Source organism: Artemia franciscana, chromosome 21, assembly GCF_032884065.1.
Source record: "Artemia franciscana chromosome 21, ASM3288406v1, whole genome shotgun sequence".
In the NCBI taxonomy this organism is placed as follows: domain Eukaryota; kingdom Metazoa; phylum Arthropoda; class Branchiopoda; order Anostraca; family Artemiidae; genus Artemia; species Artemia franciscana.
In genome coordinates, this window is record NC_088883.1 from 6,216,876 (window position 1) to 6,239,052 (window position 22,177).

The window sequence follows — 22,177 nt, forward strand, 5'->3', positions numbered from 1 at the left end:
CTTCTCACGGACTCCCAAACAAGCTAGCCTACTTAATAAAAGATTAAAATCAACGGTATCAAATACTTTTTTAAAATCTATGAACACAGTAAGAGGGATAAGATTCCTTTCTAGGGCACTATTAACGCACTCCATTAGATGGTATGCCGCATGAACAGTTGAATGTTTAGTTCTGAAACCGAACTGTGACTCACTTAATATTCCGAGCTTGTCTAAATATTCACACAGCTGTCGATGTACTATTTTCTCGTATATCTTTGAGAATAGTGGTAACAAGCTTATAGGTCGATAGTTCGTCATATCTTGCTTATTGCCTGATTTGAACAGTGGTAGGACCTTTGCTTGCTTAAGCGTTTCAGGGAATTGGCCGACTTCAAGTGACAGGTTAACGAGGTAGAGAAGACATGGTAGTAGATACACTGAAACTACTTTGAATGCTTTCAGATTCAAACCGTCAATACCAGCAGCATTTGACTTTAAATTCTGCACAATTTTTGTTAATTCTTCAATTGACGCTTTTTCAAATTGAAATTTATGATGCTCACCTCGATTATCTTCAAAGAGCGTGTCACTTTTCGCTGGGTCTCCGTGAGAAGTGTCTTCCCTGATTCTACTTCCAATACCAGAGAAGAATTTACCAAACTTGTCAGCAATCTGCTGCTTATCAGTGACTGTAACACCCTTGACAGTGATAGCATTTATGAGGCCATAATGTTTACTTGTGCCTTTAATCACGCCGTTAATGGTCTGCAAAGTGCCCCGCATATCACCTTTTTGTTCATTAAATTTTTCGATGTAATATTTTTTTTTTTTGAACGTCTTAACTTATTCACTAAATTTCGTTGACGAATATATTCATTTTTACTTTCTTCAGATGAGTCATTTAAACTTTTAAAGAAGCAAGCGTTACGAGCATTTATAGCTTCAACAACTTCATCATCAATCCAGGGTTTTCGGGGGATATCTCGTTCTTTTTTCCTAGTAAGTTTCAAGGGACAAGCAGACTCAAATATCGGAGTAATTATCCCAAGAAAGTTGTTGAGGGAACGCGAGGGATCCGGTTCTTCATACACTTTCTCCCACGATATTACACTTATTTGTTCACGGAACTCATGTAAATTTGCCGGCCGAAGATCTCTTATAAGTTTACACCTAGACTTTTCGTAAGTCGGGATCCGTTGCTTTATCGTACATGAAACAGGAAGATGATCAGATCCCGGATGGATCATGATATCACAATAAGAATTAGGAACTAAATTTGAAGGGAGAAACACATTATCAATAAGAGTAGCAGAATGTTCAGTTATTCTAGAAGGAAGGCGATTCATTGGAAAATAACCATGCGATAACATCAAGTTAAAAAACTCAAAATTATAGCTATTCAAACATAACAAATCAAAATTAAAATCACCCATGATTATGCATTCATTTTTTACAGACAGAAGTTTACATATATAATCATCAAATAAATCAAGGAACTCAACCGAGGGAGTGCTAGGTGGTTTATAAACCAAACAAATTACTATCTTTTTATTTTCAACAAATACAATTTCCACAGAAAAAATTTCCACCTTCCCTTCAATCCAAAGGCATAAGTCATCCCTTTCTTCAAATTTTATTCCATTTTTCAACAAAAAAGACAAACCTCCTTGTCTCATCCGATTTCTAACCTTCGAAATCATTTGGTGACCTGGAAAAATGTAAGACGAGAACAGCTGTCCATAGATAAAAACGTTTCACAAATACCTAATACATCAATACTACTATTCATAGCAGACAAAAAATTTTCAATATCCTCAGACGATGACGTAACATGGCAATTCCATTCAGACACACGAAAACTCTTATTTTCTTTCCGTATTGGAAATTCAAATGATACATACTGACTTTTTCTTACTGGCTCAGGGCATTTTACAACGCTATCTTGAGCAATTTTACACTCTAAAATTTCATTAACATCTAAAGCATTATTTTCTAATTCATCCAACCGATCCTTCTGGTGTAACGGCATAACTAATTATCAAGAAATAAGAACAATATAAACTGTACTGATTCCTATTGGAAAAAAAAAAAATCTAAGCGACATCTTGCAACGACCATAGGCGACGGGGGAAAGCATCACTCGCAAGGCGTATATAAATTCGGCCTTGATCAGACCACACTTGTTTATTACCGTATTTTTCACGTGCTAGGTTCAGAATATCCCGTCTCTGCTTTGTTAAATTTTCTGATACAAATACACCAGTGCGCACTAGTTTCGACTTAAGCTTAAAAACTTTTTGGGCAATTTCTTTCGACCTGAATTTGACTAGGACCGGAGCTATGGCATCTTGACGAGTTGTAGAACTGTTTATTTTAAATCTTCTCACTTCCACAATATCATCATCAGACACTTCAGATATTTCCATTTTATTGCGAATCACACCCCCGATTACAGACTTTAAGTCACTACTTGGAGGCTGTTTGATACCATTGAAAAGAAGACTATCTAGCCTTAAGTCCTGATCATACATATCTAATTTCTGCTCTGCATTCTTAACTCTCTCCTCAAGAAATATTATTTGATTTCTTAGGAATTCCAGCTCGTTACTGAGGGCTAGGAATTTCGGTTCAAACTCAACAATCAAAGCTGAATAAACTTCACTAACGATAGTTGAACTCTGAGCTTTTATGGCATGCAAAGTGTCACTGGATAGAGACTGCCTACCAGCAGCAGTGGCCACTAGTTTTTCATCCAGCTTTTCGTCTATTTTTTTAGCAAGATTTTCCATCACACTTTGGATTTCCTGTTCTGTCGCGGAAATGCGAGTAATAATAGCCGACGATCCCGCTATAGTTTGTTGCCCAGGAATTGGAATTTGGGTTTTTAGCTTCTCTTTGCAAAGTTCTATATAAATGTTCGGTTGATGAATAAAATCATCAAATGCTCCCTTTACACCCTTGCTAGTAGATTTCATAGCTTCAGCCTTATTTGCTTCAAACTGCATAAGCTGTGACTCGAGAACAAACTGGGTGTCACGGGACCCGTAGCAAAAAACCAGATACTTAAAGACTTTTGACTTTGAGTTCGCAGTCTTTGGATTCAAAACCTCAATAATACGAACTGGCCAATCGGGGAATCCTCGAAACTTTGCTAGAGCCAGATCATGAATACTAAATTTAGCCATTATCTGTAGCTCAAATTTATCAAAAGTAGTTTACAGACCTGCTAATTGATTTCTTCACCATACTGTTAAAAAATATCCAAATATCCAAGCATCCAAAATACTCGTGCCAAAAGTCACACGTCACTAATTATCAGAGCTAGCGAAATGCGACTGCATTGAATGAATGCTAGATGCGATTAAGACAAGTGAAATATTAATGTGACAAGGGTGTCTATATGTAAAATCTTAGGGGGGGGGGACAATGTGACGAGTGTGCCAATAATTGACCAAATTGGCAAATTTATTTTTAAAAAAGAGTGAAAAAAGAAAATAGGGAATGAGGGCACCAGAAAAATCTGGAGGGAGGTCCCCTGCCCCCATGAATTAGACAGTGTTTGCTAGTTATTTTAGGGGTAAAATTCTACTTTAGCTACTTTTGGCTCTTTTGGAAAGGTGTTAGGTTAGGAAAATGCAACTTATCAAGGATGAGTCTACAGGCTAAAGTGTTTCCCGGGAAGGTATTTTGGAGTACCTGTCTCTCCTCCTTCTCCCACTAGAGGGTCCTGAAATTTTCCTACATGACAGTTCTATAAAAATTGCGAATAGATCTACGAATCTCCTCTGATAAAAAGTACTGACTACACGTTCTGCCAACTAAACTACCCTGGCTTATTCAGTTCGTTTAGTTTTAGGCCTTTGGTACATTTACGTATGCATAGAAATAAACGGGCTTTTCTAGAGTTTAAGGACATTGCTGATTATTATATACGCAATTGGTTTATATAAATAATCTATTTAATTTATTAATTTTTATCTACAGAGGCTTGTTTTTTTGCGTTAAGGTTTAATTTTGCTGCAACCTTGTGACACAATGTTTAGATAAAAACAGTTCAACATTTACATTCAGTCATAATAGTGATGGCTTTGTTGTATTTAATACTTGTTTTAGTGTATCAAGATTATTGTGACTTTAATGGTGGTTGAGGTGGCTGTAGTTCAGACAAGCATTTTTTGTAAGTTTCAGTTTTTTTACAATTATATAAATTATGTGTTCGGGAAGACATTCTTAAGGCTTGTAGCAGCTTTGTAAATCAGATTTAAGCATTGAAAACTTTTTGAGCATAAACCAAGTGGAAACTTTGGGCATTTTGAAGATTAAAAGAAAAACTTCTGGGTATAAATTGGGTACTTAGGTTTTTTTTTATTTTTTCAAAGAGTCTGAAACATCTAGAAGTTCCAGGAATTTTTAAAATCAATTCTCAAAAATGTAGTATTAGAAAAAACAAAATCAGATTACTTTTTAATATCTGATAAAATACTCGGTTCAAAACATGCCTAGATACACAAGTTTAAAAAATAACCCAAAAAAGTCTCTACTAGAACGTATAAAAAAAAGTATTGAAAAAAAACCTAAAAACCTGACCTATAGACCCTGACCTAAAACAATTAACATAAAAAAAATATAACCTGAAAATCAGATTAAAGTACTCAAAATACTCAGATAAACTAAATAAAAATACTTAGTTCAGTATACTCAAAACTGATGGAATAAACCAAAAAAATCTCAATAAAATCTAAAGAAAAAGCCCAAAAAAATTTCAACTCAAAAAATGTAAATTTTTAGAAAAAAATTAGAAAAAACATGATATTTTTGATGTTTGAATAAAATTCTCCGTTCAAAACTTCTCTAGATAGCTATGTGACATTGTCTTAAACAGACAATGTAGTGGGGTTTTGTGTATGGGGAAAACACTGAAAACAAGTTTAATATCTAGCCTGAAAAATCTATAATATAACCTAAAAAGACCCATAAACCTGACTAAAAAAAATCTAACCTAATAAAATATAATAAATTTTTTTTTTTTACTCATGTAACGTAAAAATTAAATCAAAATACTCACGAACACTCAGATAAATCGGATAAAAATCCTCAATTTCATATACTCAACACTCGCTTTTTTTTATCATACAGAAAGCCAAACTCCCACAAGAAATGAACTCCGTTATAAATACCTATGTATTCAGAGATAACAGATATTTTCGTTTTCCACCCTGGTTTTATTTATAAGCTCATGGAAGGTGGATGTTAAGGGGGTCCTTAACATCTTCTTTTTAATGATTTCCTTCAATTTTTTAAAATGGATTCTGAGGACCTTGCTTCGAAGTAATTGATATATTTCTTCTTTTTTTTTCCAGATGGTTATGAATGCAGCATTGGGTTTTGACTCTTACTTGGTCATGCGTCACGGTTGGAAAAAGATCGCTCAACCACAGATTACACCTGTACTAACCAAGGGGATAATTCCTGGTCACAGATTGGGGTGCTACTTTTGTAACGACGTCATGGCCCCTGGTGATGTAGGAGCTAAAGTATTATTCTTGCTTTGCTTATAATCTCTCTTTTCACTATGCTCGCTTCACTTTTACTTAGCATTTTATAGATTAATAACGTAAGTCCGAATATTTTGGCATCATGCTCGGAAACCCCCATAAACGGAAAATATATGAAGAAAAAACTAGCTTAAACAAAGTACAAAAAAAAGAAAATGCACAAACGCTGTATAAAAAACCAAAAAAAATTGATTTTGAATTTTGATTGAATTTTATTTCAATGCGAGTTTCCTATCCTTGTTTTGGCTAAAGTGTTTGCGTGTTTTTTTTTTGTTTTTAAGGTTTTTGAAATCAAAATAGAAAGGGGTCTTATTACATTATTCATTTGCACTAGATTTAATGAATATGACGATATTTCAAGGAATCAGGTAAATGAAAACCAGTATGTGACGACAATATAGGGAGTGTGACGACATTTCTGGGAATCAGGCATTGAAGTAAAATTGAAACAACATCATACTTCAGAAAAAAACTTCATAAGATGCGTGTATTGTATCATTTTGTCAAAATATATGCTTGTTATACAGTTTTGTCAAAAAATATCTTTATTTTAATATTATATTTTTATTTACAAAAAGTTACTTATAAATAATTTCCTTTTAAATTACCCTTTTTCAACATTCTACAGCCGCTGGTTTCGTACGATCATCCTGGTAAAATAGAAAACAACAAAAAACAAGAGACGTCACTGCTTTCCATGCGAGAAAGTGGTTTTACTTGTTACAAAAGATGAAGAATTTTAATTCTTCTATATGGGGTTTTAATCAGCGGCGTAATTTCATCAAAATTCCCGGAGGGGGGGGGAGGCTGTATTGGAGTCAATTATTCCAAACCAAGTGAAAATGACAGTTTAATCTGAAAAATGAGTCACATAGTATACTTAAGAAAACAGACCTATTTCTGTGGATGCTTGAATTAGAGAGGCTTATCTTAGTTTTGATAAAAATTTCGAAGATTTTTAATTTGAGCTAGGGGAGGGGTGCAAATTGGGGCCTGTGGGGGGACAAATTGAGGTCTGGGGGCACTTTACTCTAATGCTACAATTTTCATTTCAATCGGACACTATTTTTAAGTGTTTCAGGCTGTTTTCAAAGTTTTCATACATTTGTTTCTCCTTTGTCTTTTATCGTTCGAATTATCTATTCCACAGTTTACCTTCAAGGTTCCAAAATGTGGATTTTTCATTTCTGCTGCATAAAAACTTAAAGCTTAAGATATAAACTTAAGATAAACTTAAGGTAAAAAGATAAAAACTTAAGAACAACCTTGATTAGAGCATGACATTTTCAGTTCAATTCTCGCGTTGGCGTTGTCTAGTTAGTGTCCGTATTGTGGACAAGACGCTCAAAGGAAGAAACTGAGTTTCGAAAAAACAATGTCAAGTGATTCTGGTTCGTTCAGACAAATCACTAAAAGGACACCACATCCACAAAGAATGCCAAACAGTAAGTGTTACCAAGTTGGCTAAAATAACCGTCAGGCAGAAAAAACTACAAACGAAAGTATCTAAGCAGATATTTCTCAATTATTTGAGGCTGAACCCTTTAAAGGCGAATAGGGTGTTCCTTCGTATTACTTGTTTATCAGGGGAAAACTTGGGAAATCCGAAAAATCAGAGTTATACCTTTTAAAATTTTCCAGGGGAGAATTTTTCAGGTGGGTATTTTCCGCAGGGGAATAGATTACGTGGGGGGGCAAACGCCCCAAGGAAGAGGGGGAGGATGAGAATTTTCTTTGAGACTACATTCATTCTCATTCTCTCATTCTACAAGGATCATGAAAAAGCTGTTCTTGTCTAATTCAGCTTTACTAACAGTTGCAGTTATATAGCCTTATGTGAGTCCATTCAAATCAAGAAGTAATATCAATCCACAATTCAATTGCATTAAAAAAGGACCCACACCACTACTAAGCAATTCGCCTCCATATGCAGCTAAAATCGTTTTGACAAAAGGTACTCCCAATGAAATTGTACTCAGTCCATGCAAGGTCATAACTCGAAACAGAAGAAACAGCTTGTTACTAGCTTCAGTAACTGCTTTCTTACTCTACTGTTCCAGAGGAACTCTTTGAAGTATTTTTGTAAAATAGGAGTTGGCACCATCTTCAATGGGAAGAAATAAAATTCTAACAGGGATTAATCCAAGATTATTGACAATGTCAAAAACACTGCTCTGTCATCGTTGAAAATGATTTAATTGCCATTAGAATTTTCTCACCATCAGTTAGGGCTTGCTTTACTTATCCCTGAACAAAGAAACTCCAAGGTACCTTAGCACGCCAATCCGAGACTTCCTCGCCAGCTGGGAACTTGGGTAAAAATCCTGATAAACTCTGAATTGGCAATGCTAGTTCATCATTTTTTTTCTTTTCTAAAACTCATAGTAGAAGAATCCCCAAAAGCTCTAAAGATATAAAACAGAAACCCCAACTTGACCAAAGTAATCTGCTTCAGTGGTATACTGCAATGCAGATAAACGGTTACAACCCTGACCAACACCCGAAGTATCATTCCCAACGAACCTATCACAACTTGTAATACATAAATGCCTGTGAAAAGACATTGACAGGCTCAAAGAAAGACTCCAATATGCAACTAAAAGAAATAACAAGGACCTCGGACGTGTATTTTTCAGCCAATTCACCCTCCGGCCAAGACAGAAGATTCAGCCAAATCCAGGAATATGCATAAGCTGATATGATCGATATTATGACTGTCAACCATATCAGTTTAGTCACTTTTCTCCAGCCATCTTTTTCTGAGCAAGATTGACAGATTCGTCTGAAGGCTTCGCGGCTGACAAACAAGATAGTTGAAAACACTAGGTAAAATCTACCTTTTAAGAGACCAAGAACAGCGACATCAACATAATAAATGATGAAGGCATAAAGAGCAAAGGTGACTATCCGAAGTGGAATCTTAAGTAAGATTAGAGAGAGAGAGAAAGATGGGTTTATTAATATAAATAAACAAAACAAAACAAGTAAATGGCTTCGGACAAAGCTTGTTTGGGCTTACAACCTCAATACACATACAAATAAAAACAATACGAGAAAGGAGAGGATAATCAAAAAAGAAAATTAAAGAAAAAGAATAAAAAATGTTCAATTATCCTGCATTTGGATCGATACGAGATTACACTTCAGAAAAGACAAAAAAGACAAAACAAAAGGAAACTAAAATCCCTTGAACAGTATCGCCTATAACAAAACCAACATCTTTGCTCCATTTGAGGTCCACTCAACCATAAAAACCATAAATATTATGGCAAAATAGCTTTAATTCCGTAACCTAACTTTTTAACTGTAATCTGATGTAAGATGTTGTAAAAGACCGATCTAATACTGCTGTCCAAGGCCAAGTTGTCCAAGCTGTGTCCAAGTTGTAAAAGGCCGATCTAATACTGCCGTCCAAGGCCAAGTTGTAAAAGGCCGATCTAAAGCTACTGTCCAAGGCCAAGTTGTCCAAGTTGTAAAAGGCCGATCTAATGCTACTGTCCAAGGCCAAGTTGTCCAAGTTGTAAAAGGCCGATTTAATACTGCTATTCAACGCCAATTGGTCCAAGTTGTAAAAGGCCGATCTAATACTGCTGTCCAAGGCCAAGTTGTGTCTAAGTTCTAAAAGGCCGCCAATCTAATACTGCTGTCCAATGCCAAGTTGTCCAAGTTGTAAAAGGTCGGTCTAATACTGCTGTCGAAGGCCAAGTTGTCCAAGTTGTAAAAGGCCGATCTAATACTGCTGTCCAAGGCCAAGTTGTAAAAGGCCGATCTAAACTGCTGTCCAAGGCCAAGTTGCCCAAGTTGTAAAAGGCCGATCTAATACTGTTGTCGAAGGCCAAGTTGTCCAAGTTGTAAAAGGCCGATCTAATACTGCTGTCCAAGGCCAAGTTGTCCAAGTTGTAAAAGGCCGATCTGATACTGCTGTCCGAGGCCAAGTTGCCCAAGTTGTAAAAGGCCGATCTAATACTGCTGTCCAAGGCCAAGTTGTCCAAGTTGTAAAAGGCCGATCTGATACTGCTGTCCGAGGCCAAGTTGTGTCTAAGTTGTAAAAGGCCAATCTAATACTGCTCTCCAAGGCCAAGTTGCCCAAGTTGTAAAAGACCGATCTAACACTTTTTTGTAAAAGGCCGGTCTAATAGATTTTGACTTTTTTGAATATATCAACCCCTTAACTATAATTTTAACTTTTTAACTGTAATCTGAAGTAAGATGTTGTAAAAGGCTGATCTAATACTGCTATCCAAGGCCTCTTGGAAATCCATTTTTAGTATGAAGCTTCACAGCTATACAACCCTCTGAACATTATTACTTATTCAGCTGCCAGTTAACTTATTTGTTTTTACAGTTAACTTTTAGTATTAAGTTACAATAGTTACAATAGTTACCATTCCTTAACCAGCTTCAAGTAGTGATTTTTCTTCGCTTGATGTGTATTTTTCTGTTTTTTTTAGGCATTCAAAAATGTTTTGGTTACTATCGGTGGAACCTAAGCTATAAAAATCAATACAATCTACACTAAAGAAATGAAACCGGAAATTTAACATCACAATGAAAATCGTTCAAAGATTTAATGTCAATGCCTGAGACCTTAGAGAGCAAAGGGAGGGAGCCTCAGGCAATTTTCTAGTCCGGAAACTGGGGCAAGCGGAGGGAAGGAAAAAAAGGTAGTGATGTGAGTTTTTCACTTTTCAAGCTACATACCTTAGCGACTAGAGGGAGGTAACTGAAGGCCATTTTTGATGGTCTGGAGGTGGGAGCAAGCGGAGAGAAGCGAAAAATGGCTGTGAGGTTGGTTTTTTAATTATCAAGCTACAGACCTCAGTGACCACGGGGAGATAACTTCTTGCCATTTTTGCTGGTCGAAGGCAGGAGCAAGCGGAGGGGAGCAAAAATTCAGTGAGGTTAGTTTTTCGCTTCCCAGTCGACACTACAACTACTAACAACTCACCGCAGCACCAAGCCGCCTGAGACCAATACAGCTACGTACACTCCTCCTCCATCCCAATCTATTCAGAGCCTCCCTCTTTACACCCTCCCACGTAAGTTTCTATTTACTTTAAATCGTCTTTTATGACATCCTCCCAGTCCAGACGAGGAAGAACTATTCAAGAAGTTGGTTGCGTTAGTATAGTAAGTGTATTATTTAAGTTTTCAGTAAATCAAAGCTTGGGCACTAAAAAAGTGAAAATATTTGATTTGGTTTTCTTAAAGGTTTCTATTAAAAGGAAAAGAAGAAATAATGAAAACAAGTCCGAATTGAAACTGATAATTAATTATTCAGTGATTTATTTCCAGTGAACGATGGGCATTTTTAGTTGTGTTAATTAATTTAAATCTTTCTTAGGGATTATCTTTTTTCTAAAAACATTCAAGGCTAATAGTAAGTCAACTGCTTAAAGGCTCAAAATCTAATAAAACGAACATCTCAAGAATCGAACTAATTAATTTGACTTCTAAGAGGTTCATATGTAAATAAAAATTACGCTCTTAAAGAGACCCAGTTTTATTTTTCATTGTTTTTTTTTGAAAAAAAAAATGTTTTTTTGTGCGGTAGAACAGTGGATATTTTTTACTTTACTTATTGAATTTTTAATTTTAAATATTTTACTTAATTATTCTTGGAGAGTATTTCTATACTTAGGAACATGCAAATCTAATATCTGTTTTTTAAACAATTGTTATATTTTCAAATGTTAAGCTTGTGTGTCTGAGTTCCGATAGGATGCTATTTAAAAGGAATAACAAAAAATTGCTCTTAAAGAACCGGTATTGGACTGTATGGTCCACTCTCTTGTTCTTAGGGAGATGACTTATATATTAATACTAACTTAATTGCAGCATGCTTATTTATTAGAATTAATTACTACTGCCGCTTCTAACAACTCACTGCGGCATCAAGCCGCTTGTGGCTAACACAGCTGCGCATGCTCCTCCTTCACCCGAATTCAAAACCACCCTGTTTATACCCTCCCAAGAAGTTCCAATTTCTCTTAAATTCTTCCTTTAGAGCTTCTCTCGCCCCTTCTGGGGACTACCTTCTTTTTGTTTGTCCCTAGATGGTTGCCTGAAAAGACGATTTTTAAATTTAGTTACTTTTTCTTAATTGTGGACCTAATCGATTTTGCTTCTGAATGGCATTTATTTCAAGTGAATGAAGGTAAGAAAGAAAAAACCCTGCTTCTGAGAGCTGATACTGAATTTTATTTTACAGTCTCTTCGGGGTAGAACCCTGGATCAGCAGTGTACAGTGACTCGGCCAGGTGTATCCATGATGGCAGCTGCCCTTGTTGTTGAGATTCTTGTTTCTGCCCTTCAGCATTCCGAAAGGTAATCATGAATAATATGTTCAGGGACTAGAATACATCGGGGTACTTTTCTCAATTTGTTTTCAAGAGCCCCATGGGCATATATCTATATATATAAAAATAAGTTGTCTGTGTGTGTGTGTGTGTCTGTCGAGTGACGTCATGTTTGTGTGTCGACCGACGTCATGATTGTCGACTGACGAAATTACAGACCGGGACATCGGGACACAAATGACGACCGGGACACTCAAAGAGAAAGCGACCGGGACACAAGGAATGTTCGATTAGCAATCACCATCAACAAAGCACCGGGACACAGGGAGTATAAATGACGACCAGGACATAAGTAAAAAAAAAACTAAAATACCTAAAAAAAGGGTAAAAACTACAAAAAAACTAAAAAGAAAAAAAACTAAAAACCTATATAAAAAACTAAAAAAGCTAAAAAACTAAAAATACTAAAAAAAGAAAAAGGAAAAAAATGAAAAATAAAGGAGAAAAACAAAACTAAAAAAATAAAAATAAAAAAAAAACTAAAAAAAAGAAAAAAACTAAAAAAAAGTAAAAACCAAAAAAAAAACTAAAAAGAAAAAAAGGGGAAAAATACAAAAATTTATTTCATTATATACCATTAACATGACGACCGGGACACAGGGAATATAAATGACGACCGGGACACAGGGACACAACTACAACGGGGACGCCGGGGAGCACAGGGGGATATATAAATGACAAAGGGGACACAGGGAATGTTTGATTAGCAATCACCATCAACAAAACTCAAGGGCAATCATTAGAATCATGAGGTATCACTAAAAAAACTAAAAAAAAGGTAAAAAACTAAAAAAAAGACCAATTCAAAAACGAATGTATATACAGACCGGGACACCGCGACACAAATGACGACCGGGACACCGGGACACAAGGAATATAAATGACGCCTAGGACACTCAAAGAGAAATCACAGACTGGGAACGACGGCGACACAGGGAATGGTCGATTAGCAATCACCATCAACAAAGCTCAAGGGCAATCATTAGAATCATGAGGTATAGATCTGAACACGGATTGTTTTCCCATGGACCATTATATGTTGCATGTTCAAGAATCGGTAAACCTGACAATCTATTTATATGCACAGACAATGGGACAGCGAAGAATGTTGTATATTCGCAAGTTTTACGTAGTTAAAAACATGGCGCGTAACTAATATGGCGCGTAACGACTTACTCGCGCGGGGCACCGACACATAGGGAATATAAATGACGACCAGGACACTCAAAAGAGAAAGCGACCGGGACACAAGGAATGTTCGATTAGCAATCACCATCAACAAAGCACCGGGACACAGGGAGTATAAATGACGACCAGGACATAAGTAAAAAAAAAACTAAAAAAACTAAAAAAAAGGTAAAAACTGCAAAAAAAAACCAAAAAGAAAAAAAAAAACTAATAAAATAACTAAAAAAGCTAAAAAACTAAAAAAACTAAAAAAGAAAAAAAGGAAAAAAAAATGAAAAATAAAGGAGAAAAACAAAACTAAAAAAAAATAAAACTAAAAAAAAACTAAAAAGAAAAGAGAAAAAACTAAAAAAAAACTAAAAAAAGTAAAAACCAAAAAAAAAACAAAAGAAAAAAAGGGGAAAAATACAAAATTTATTTCATCATATACCATTTCAAAAACGAATGTATATACAAAGCGGGACACCGGGATACAAATGGCGACCGGGACTCAGGGAATATAAACGACGACCAGGACACAGGGACACAACTACAACGGGGACGCCGGGGGGCACAGGGGGATATATAAATGACGACGGGGACACAGGGAATGTTCGATTAGCAATCACCATCAACAAAGTTCAAGGGCAATCATTAGAATCATGAGGTATAACTAAAAAAACTAAAAAAAAGGTAAAAACTAAAAACTGAAAAAAAGACCAATTCAAAAACGAATGTATATACAGACCGGGACAACGGGACACAAATGACGACCGGGACACCGGGACACAAGGAATATAAATGACGCCCGGGACACTCAAAGATAAATTACAGACTGGGACATCGGGACACAAATGACGACAGGGACACAACTACAATGGAGACGCCGGGGGCACAGGGGGATATATAAATGACGACGGCGACACAGGGAATGGTCGATTAGCAATCACCATCAACAAAGCTCAAGGGCAATCATTAGAATCACGAGGTATAGATCTAAATACGGATTGTTTCCCATGGACCATTATATGTTGCATGTTCAAGAGTCGGTAAACCTGACAATCTATTTATATGCACAGACAATGGGACAGCGAAGAATGTTGTATATTCGCAAGTTTTCCGTAGTTAAAAACATATATATATATATCTTCTATATATATAAAAATAAGTTATCGGTGTGTGTGTGGGTCTGTCTGTCGGGTGACGTCATGTTTGTGTGTCGACTGACGTCATGTTTTCAACTGACGAAATTACAGACCGGGACATCGGGACAAAAATGACGACCGGGACACCGGCACATAGGGAATATAAATGACGACACTCAAAGAGAAAGCGACCGGGACAAAAGGAATGTTCGATTAGCAATCACCATCAACAAAGCACCGGGACACAAATGACGACCGGGACACAGGGAGTATAAATGACGACCAGGATATAAGTAAAAAAAAACTAAAAAAACTAAAAAAAAGGTAAAAACTACAAAAAAACTAAAAAGAAAAAAAAACTAAAAACTAATAAAAAAAAACTAAGAAAGCTAAAAAACTAAAAAAACTAAAAAAGAAAAAAAATAAAAAATGAAAAAAATGAAAAATAAAGGAGAAAAACAAAACTAAAAAAACGAATGTATATACAGACCGGGACACCGGGATACAAATGACGACCGGGACACAGGGAATATAAATGACGACCGGGACACAGGGACACAACTACAACGGGGACGCCGGGGGGCACAGGGGGATATAAATGACGACCGGGACACAAGGGATATAAATGACGCCCGGGACACTCAAAGAGAAATCACAGACTGGGACACCGGGACACAAATGACGACCGGGACACAGGGAATATAAATGACGACCGGGACACAGGGACACAACTACAAAGGGGACGCCGGGGGCACAGGGGAATATATAAATGACGACGGCGACACAGGGAATGGTCGATTAGCAATCACCATCAACAAAGCTCAAGGGCAATCATTAGAATCATGAGGTATAGATCTGAATACGGATTGTTTTCCCATGGACCATTATATGTTGCATGTTCAAGAGTCGGTAAACCTGACAATCTATTTATATGCACTAGGACACAACTACAATGGCGCGTAACTATTATGGCGCGTAACGACTTACGCGCGCGGGGGGGCTTGGGGGGGCTTGAAGCGCCCCCACCAACTAGGTGTTGGGGTGGCGCGAAGCGCCACCCCAACAGCTAAAACAATTAAAAGCTTTAGCGTAAAGAGCGAGGGATTGCGGAGGGGACAACCCATTTCATATACGGAGTAATTTCTGTTCGTTTTAAGTTTTAATGTCGCTCCTTACTTTCAGCTAAAAAAATTAGTTTTTTTATTTAATCTTCAATAATAACTAAAGTGTAGTTATAAATTTCTTATGTAAAATCAAAGGTCATGTCTAACGTCTCTAACCATTTTTGATGGAGTTTATCCTCGGCCATTTTCGATTTATATTTCTCCCCTAAGTCTGTAGGAGCTGTAGGAGAGCAAGTTGTTAGTATGATTCCAAACAATGCACGAATTTGACTAGTTGACGTTTCGCACGCGTCATTGATGCAGTTATCCCAGTGTTGGTCATTCTCCAATAAATTCAGAGCTTGGCATGCACTACGGTAAGTGTTTTGTTTAGTACACAGTTCTCAAATGCTCAAAGGACGTCGGACCGGGTACATTCACCAAAAGCAGGCGCAGAAAGAAGCATTCATGTTGATTGGGGTGAACGGTGTAGAGTCTTCCTGTCGTGGTATCTTTGAAGATGGTAGGTTGGCTGTCGACTGACTTACCCTGTTTTCGACGTTTAAATTATTTATTTTTAGTATTTCACGTGTAATACGAAGGCATTTTTTTTGCAAAAGAATCGTTTTGACATAACGAAAAGAAAGCAGCTAACGTTGCATCCGGTGGATTCAGGGCTCTTTGTTGCACGTTGGATTCCGAAAAATAAACACGTTGACCATTCTGTAAATGTACCGCTAAGTGAACAACAGCTGGACTTCGTTCATGTATCGGAAATGAAAGAATTCGCCAAACAGCTTCATTACTGCTTATGTATCTTCCAGCCTGATATTGTACGATTTCATCGATATTACTGATTTCGGACTGTAAGCCAAAAACTGCCATGTCGCTGCCTTTGTTGACGTATTTACATATGTATTTAATTGCCTTTACGGAGTTACAGTATTCAACGTTTATGTGTGCATTAAATATCTTTGATAATAAAGGTGAATATGGAACAACCCACTGGTTATCTACTTCGATGGTGGTACCGTTATGCTTCTTTATTATTGCTGTTTTACCGCCATCTTCAGTAGATCTTCTTCTATATAGTGGGTAACCATCATTGCCGGTAATTGTGTTGGGTACTAAAAGTCAAGGATATTGCTTTGTGCACCTTCCTTTGGCCATGCATGGTGATTTTTCATTCAGTGCACCGCAAGGTCCATGTATCATACTTTTTACCACAATATCATATAAGCCCTTATCGATATTTTCATCACCCCTGGATACGGCCTTGCGTTAAGGTGAACCTCTTGTGCCATTATCCCCTCAATAAAAACTGATCCATTTTGTTTGTTGATTATGTACTTTTTTTGTTTACTGCTTCTGTACTCTCTTGTATTCAATTAGTCGGGTTATTTATAAATGTACAGATTAATAATTCGATTGAATGATTAGCAATTTTAGCGAGCCATTATAAAAGCTTTTCATATGTAGTATTTGAATTTTTTTTCGTATGTTTTTAGCTGTTTTTAGTGTGGCGTTCAAATATGCGATTATCGTGCGATTATATTTATTTGCGTTGCGAAATTCCAGGTAATAATATGTAAATAATAAATAAAAGGTATCCTCAACTCTTTGCATTATAAGTGCAGAAAGAACTAAAATATTAAAATGAGGATATTACCAACCATGGACTTAAAAGTAGTCAAATTTGTACTTATGAGTATGTATAGATGTACTAACGAATAATTAAATATCAAAAATGGTAATTGTCAGAATTGCCAGGCAACAACCATAAGGCTTCAATGTATTATTATTATTTTTGTTTTATTTTATTTTTTTTACATTTATTTTATTTTTATTTTATTTTTTTTTTTAACAATGTTTAATTTTTTCCCCAGAGCTTCTTATGGAAGGGGTGAAGGGTTGGAAATTGAAAGTTTTATTGTCCTTTTTATGAGCCAAAAATGATCAACTAGGCAACTAGCTCCTCTTCTTGTTAGCTCCTCTATAGGGCTCCTCTGGGGCTCTATAGGGCTCCTCTGTTAGCTCCTCTATAGGGCAACTAGCTCCTCTTCCGCGCCCTTATTTCCCCAAATACATCCGACAAAATTTTTAGATAACAACTTTGTTCACTATATTCCTAATGTCAAGTAATATACCTCTCTTTGATCACGAACCCCTGAGGCAAAAGCTGTAAGTTGTGAAACTTGCCCATTATTAAGATATACAGATTTTTATTGGGAAAGGGGCTTATTTAATCCTGTTCTCCAAAAAGGCTTTGGGCATAAAGGTAAAACTTCGAGGAAATTTTACGGGTATACCGAACACAGTCAAAACACACAATGTCTGCGCTTTATTCTTGGCTTGCGTCTCTTTGACCGCGTCTCTAATGATTTCATCAGAAGATGTGGTGATATACCACTTGTCTCTGATGTTGTCAAAGCGAGACGTCTACGGTGGTTCGAGCAGACACTGCGCCAACCGGGTGACTTTTTCATCAAACAGTACTTGAAATGCCAACCCCTTACACACTGGGAGAAGAAGACCGGTAGACAGAAAAAGACATAGTTATCGACAGTTAGGACCGACCTCGAGCCATTGGGAGGTTTCAAGGAGCACGGACATCGCTGGAATTGACAATGGATTCAGTTAATTGAGCCAGTCGCACTTGAAAGAGAACGATGGAGGGACGCTTGACTGGATTTTCGATTTGCAATTTATTATTGGGAAAGAAAATATTTGATTCTGGATTTGTCCAAAAAAGCTAATAGACTTGAGGTGAAATTTCGGGGAATGCTGAGGGGTATGTTTAGCTAAATCAAAAGACACTGTGTGTATCCATGTTATCAGAGAGTTGCATCTGCAATATCTAAAGAACGAGCAAGGGTATTAGTTTCGAACTTTTACACCCACTATATACGAAGATGCACCTTTTTTATCAATTTTTTTTTTTAATCTTGTGTTGCTTCTATGCAAAAAATGTGATTTTTTCTTTCTTTTCAATCCAGGGCATGTATGAAAAAATACCCTGGATATATATGTGAACATACAAAGGGACTATGTTCATACATAGTCCCATGGGATTTTGACCATGGCGATTCCAATAATGGTATTCTTATTTCGATCTAATAAAGTTTCAAAATAACTAATTCTGCGTTTCTATTGCTCGAAAGTCGTCCTTACCTAGGTTGCAAATACCACTAGAACCACGATAGAAGCCGCCAGGCTCCGGCACTCGGTGCGTGGAAGGCTTCTATATGTTTATTCTCATTATCCCCTTTCTTCTAACCGCAGACAACTTGAGCCTTTACTTGATGTCATGACGTCATCAGAGGTTTGATACAGCCACCCGGGGAAAAACAAAAATTCTTTCTTTAAGTCCTGACCTATTTAGATCGTTTTTATGGCCAATCATTGCTCTTCTTCCAACCGTGGATTTCATTGTCCATTTTTGTTCATCTTACCTCAGAAAGTTTTGCCCTGGCCTTTTGCTTTAGCAGTTTAGATTCACGCATCATATCATTTGATTTTTTAAGGCATTGTTTCTAACAATTATGTTTTTTCCAGTTTTCTAACCACATGTTACTGTAAACATTTTGAATGAAATTAAATTGGAATTAACGCCTTTGTTAAGTTACGTTTTCTTGTTATTGGACCTTGAACTTTTGCCTTGGCTTGTCTTTTGGCATTATGAAAAACATAACCCCGAATCTTTGTTGTTTTTTTAACAGAGGCTAATACAGTATTAGGCTCTTGGCTAACGTTCTTATAGACTCTAATGTCGTTATTTATAGATATTTCATTGCTTGGAGCTTTTATAAAATGTTGAACGTCGACTTTAGCCCCGGCTTATCTTTTGTCTTGAAGAAAGTTTCATGGTAAAGCCTCTAGCTGTTCCTGAGACTTATGAGTCTTAACGAGACTTGCGAGTTCTTAATGTTTACTGCAATTGGTCTAGGTATCTGTGACTAATAAAATAATTTATTATTCAAACAGGATTTACATCTTCAGGTTGTTTTTCAAGGTTGGACAATTGAAACAAATACAAAAATACACAAACCAATTCAATGCCGGCTAAAATTCCTATAAACACTGAATAAACAACATGATAATCTTGGAATATAGATTTTTTACAAAGAATATAGAGTATTAAAAGCAGGAGCATATATAGTGAACTCCAATTAAGTATAATGAGTCGGGAGTAGAAGATATGCATAGTGATGCAACAGAAACAAATTAGACCGAAAAGAGGCGGAAGTATCCATTCTAACGGAGGTATTATATTTTCCAATATCACAGTATACCTTAATAGCATCAATAGACACGCGGTTTTCAATATGAACATAATGATTCCAGTGCCCAAAAAACTTCTCTTTTCAGGTTTAGACAATTCGTCGTATTGCTTGTTTATGCTTGTTTCCATCTTTACTTGTATTTATTTAAACCACTTTGCATTGTATTATCACATTATCTTTCTTATATTATCTTGCTGATAGACCAGAAAGATCCCTTGACTAGTTTTGTCTTATGAATCATAAGTATTTTGTGGGTACATGAAATGGAATGGATTGCATAAGAAATAGTTTCTGTATTTCTCGAATAATAGTTTGAGATTCAGTTGTCCTGAAAAAGAATGTTGTTAAACAATATAATATTTATGGCATAATTTGTTTCAGGCTTGTTGTAGGTAAGTAATTTCCTATCCCCTTTGCAATTATGCAACCCAATGGATAGCAATTCCAGTGTTTCTACCTCTACGGATCTACGGAATCCGAAGTCTGATTTAAAGATGTGCCGCTATAGAAGTGAAAATGCGCCAATAGCTCCACATTTCTTGTGAAAATGTTCCAAACGAACGATTTCCCGTTCATTCGACGAAATGTGCCCATAATGTGCTAATTCTGAAAATTAAAAACGTAACCTCCTCAAAAAAGTGCCGAAGTGGCGCAATTGCACTCCATATGGCCACTCTACTACAGAGCTCCAACTGAAATAATCTTGTATGTGCTACAAATAGAAGAGCGCAGTTACAGAATTTATGGTAAGACCAAAATCCTATTGAAAATGTCATATTCACCTTTTTCTTATAATATTTACCCCCAAATCACCAGAAAATGCTGCTGCAAAAGCGAATTTTTTAGTTTAACGTCAGTGGTTCATCATACCCAAATCTTGATACGATGTGATTGTCTGTGGTAATAGGTATTGGTATTTTGTGGTAATAGGTATATGAATTGGTATTGGTAGAACAGATTCCCAAAGTCTCTCCTTTCGGTGTACCGCCTACGGCCAAACGAAAAGTAATTCACCCCAGATTTGGGTGGAAGAACATCTTAAGGAAAGATGCAAGGGAAATGGACTTCTTGGGAGGTTATAAAGAGGGAGGCTTTAATCCATGTGGGGGAGCGTGCGTAGCTGTATTAGCATGAGGTGGCTTGGTGCTGCCATGAGTTGTTAGTAGTTGTAGCAGTATGCTCCTTGCGTACTTTCCGTGTTGGGATTAGAAAAAGTGCGTTAGACGGAGAGTGTATAACGTTTAGGGAATATTTACCTCTAGTTGTGCAACCTTTATTCTCCGTTCTAATGATGTTTTTAGGGGTAATTCTGATGAATTAAGGGACGGCTCTTTCGTAGGATTAACTTGAGCTCAATTTTATGTATATATATTTGCTCAACCCCCCCCCCCTCCTCCCAAAACCTTCAAGAAACAAGCAAAATAAGTATTATAAACGTTATGATTTAGTGGAGCAGTACCCAGCCGCTTGGCACATTTACACTCAGCAGGTTTTACTATTCATTAGAACTGGGATTTATAATGAGAACCGTTTCATCCTTACAAATAGAACATTTGAATGTCATAAAAAGCACTCCTTTTTCGTGCTCAAGATTCATCAGAAATTTTCTCCGACAACATTTCGAAGTCGACAACGAAGTCGAAGTCCAACAATATTAGAGAACTCTACTAACATTCTATTGGCTGGTAGAGACTAAATTATTATTAAAACTTGTAAATAAAAAGTTTTGTATAGACGGTGTACACAGGCCCAGAATAATTTGATTTTCGATTTGTTTGTTTTACTTCCTTGATCTTTTCAGTTTTAATTCCTTGTTTGTTCTGTCTTTTTGTTTTGTTTTGTTCATTTACTCATTACTCTTGTTTTTGTTACTTTTGGTTTGTTATTGCGAACTAAGGCTTTGAACAAACTGTATTTCTCAGTTTTTGAACAAACTGACGCTAGTTTGTTTTATAATTTTCTTCGTACTTTTTTCTAGTAAAATGTTTATTTTTTACATTTTATTTTGAATTAAGGAAGCCTTATTTTATTTGTTTGTTGTTGTTTTTTTTTTAGTTTTGACGCACCCTCATCTATTTCCTCAGATGTTTCAGACATAGAAGGACCTTTGGGATTAGTGCCACATTCTATCCGTGGTGATATTTATAGCCATAATATAGTATTGCCTGCAACTGAGGCATTCAACAAATGCTCCACTTGTTCTGATATCGTAAGTTTTTTCTCTCCCTTCTTCTCTCTCTCTCTCTCTCTCTCTCTCTCTCTCTCTCTCGCCCGCACTCTATCCCTCCCTCTCCTCTGTTTTGATCCTTTTTTCTCTATCTATGGCTCCCTCTCTTTCTTTTCTTTAAGTCCTTCAGTTTATGATAATTGTTAATCATTTGGAAGACGTAGATTTTTGCATTGTAGACCTTCCAAAGTCGAAAATAAAATGTAGTTCTATGGAATGATTAAAAAAATATTATTGTTTAATTTGGTTTTGTACCTCATCAAGATTACCCGAAAAATAAAACTTAATACCAATTCCGAAAAATTGTATGTATGCTCTTTAACAACCTGGATACACCTACATTCTTTTGACTTAGT

At 36.4% G+C, this 22,177-nt stretch overlaps 1 protein-coding gene across 5 annotated transcripts in view; it reads left to right on the plus strand.

The window, feature by feature from the left end:
• Positions 1 to 22,177, plus strand: part of LOC136041046 (ubiquitin-like modifier-activating enzyme ATG7) — a 567,744-nt gene that overhangs the window by 57,526 nt on the left and 488,041 nt on the right. For 4 of the 5 annotated variants that reach the window (XM_065725583.1, XM_065725580.1, XM_065725579.1 and 1 more), the window contains exons 9-11: positions 5,343 to 5,516; positions 11,749 to 11,864; positions 21,650 to 21,803. In XM_065725583.1, coding sequence (XP_065581655.1) covers positions 5,343 to 5,516; positions 11,749 to 11,864; positions 21,650 to 21,803 — 444 coding nt within the window. The remainder of the gene's footprint in view (positions 1 to 5,342; positions 5,517 to 11,748; positions 11,865 to 21,649; positions 21,804 to 22,177) is intronic. The other variant, XM_065725581.1, reaches the window with a different exon arrangement.